The 910-nt window shown below is 49.2% G+C and overlaps 1 protein-coding gene across 1 annotated transcript in view; it reads right to left on the bottom strand.

Moving 5' to 3' along the window:
* LOC119591078 (paired box protein Pax-7-like) overlaps positions 1-910 on the bottom strand; it is a gene marked incomplete at its 3' end in the record, with an annotated part of 68,214 nt that overhangs the window by 47,606 nt on the left and 19,698 nt on the right. The window contains exon 2 of the mRNA XM_037939800.1: positions 27-217. Within this exon, the coding sequence (XP_037795728.1) occupies positions 27-217 (191 nt within the window). The remainder of the gene's footprint in view (positions 1-26; positions 218-910) is intronic.

The following is a 910-nucleotide window of genomic DNA, read 5'->3' as shown; positions in this document are numbered from 1 at the left end:
CTCTCCTCAACGTCTTAAGAACATACCTGGTATCTGTTTAGGATCTTAGACACACAGCCGTGGGAGACCCTCAGCTGGCGGGAGATGACGCAGGGGCGTATCCCGGCGGCGGCCATTTCCACGATCTTGAGCCTTATGTGGTTGGGCAGAGGACGTCCGTTGATGTAGACGCCCCCGAGCTGGTTGACCCGCCCTTGCCCTGCCGGGGAAGTCATGCCTGCTGGCGTTATAATTCATGCCTCAGCAAAACCTTCCTTATCTTAGTCGCTATCAGTAGATAATATCGCTAGGTATTACATGATTATCTGTGAGCAGATGATTGGTTTTGGCTACTGGGTAACACTTATCAATTACCGAAGGTGTCGTAAGGGACGGGCGTGTGCATGTGCAGGTGGGTTTGGTTTTCGGTGGGACCGGACGGCCTCAGGGGCGATTGTGAACATAAAGGTGGACAGTGAATAAAGGCCCATGGCGCTAGACAGAAACTCCTTAGCTGTACAGATTCCAGGGAAGCCATTCGCTTAAGTGATCATTCTCTGCCCTGGTGATGCAACCCATAGCCTATCTTCGGACTGGGGCGCCTTCGGGGTTGCAACAGAGAGACGACAGCGTCTCCCCGAGGAAGGTACGCGTTGCAAGGCGCTGGTCCGCGTGTAGCCATGCGTGTCCGGTTTATATCTCTATCAAGCGCTTTGTTTCAGCTAACTGTTTTTCATATACATATTATGGCCAAATACGCGCGAAGTGCGCCAATTTATACGATCATGTAAAACGATTAGATGTATAGTTATTAAAATGACAATAAAATGTACTTTATAATATATTATGGGGACATACAGTACATACACACACTTGCTTAAATGCCGCTGCAAACACGCCAGTGCACACTCCTAATATGCACATACACATG

The sequence above is a fragment of the Penaeus monodon genome, chromosome 28 (genome assembly GCF_015228065.2).
Source record: "Penaeus monodon isolate SGIC_2016 chromosome 28, NSTDA_Pmon_1, whole genome shotgun sequence".
NCBI classification, from domain to species: Eukaryota; Metazoa; Arthropoda; class Malacostraca; order Decapoda; family Penaeidae; genus Penaeus; species Penaeus monodon.
This window is presented reverse-complemented; position numbering and strand designations above follow the sequence as displayed.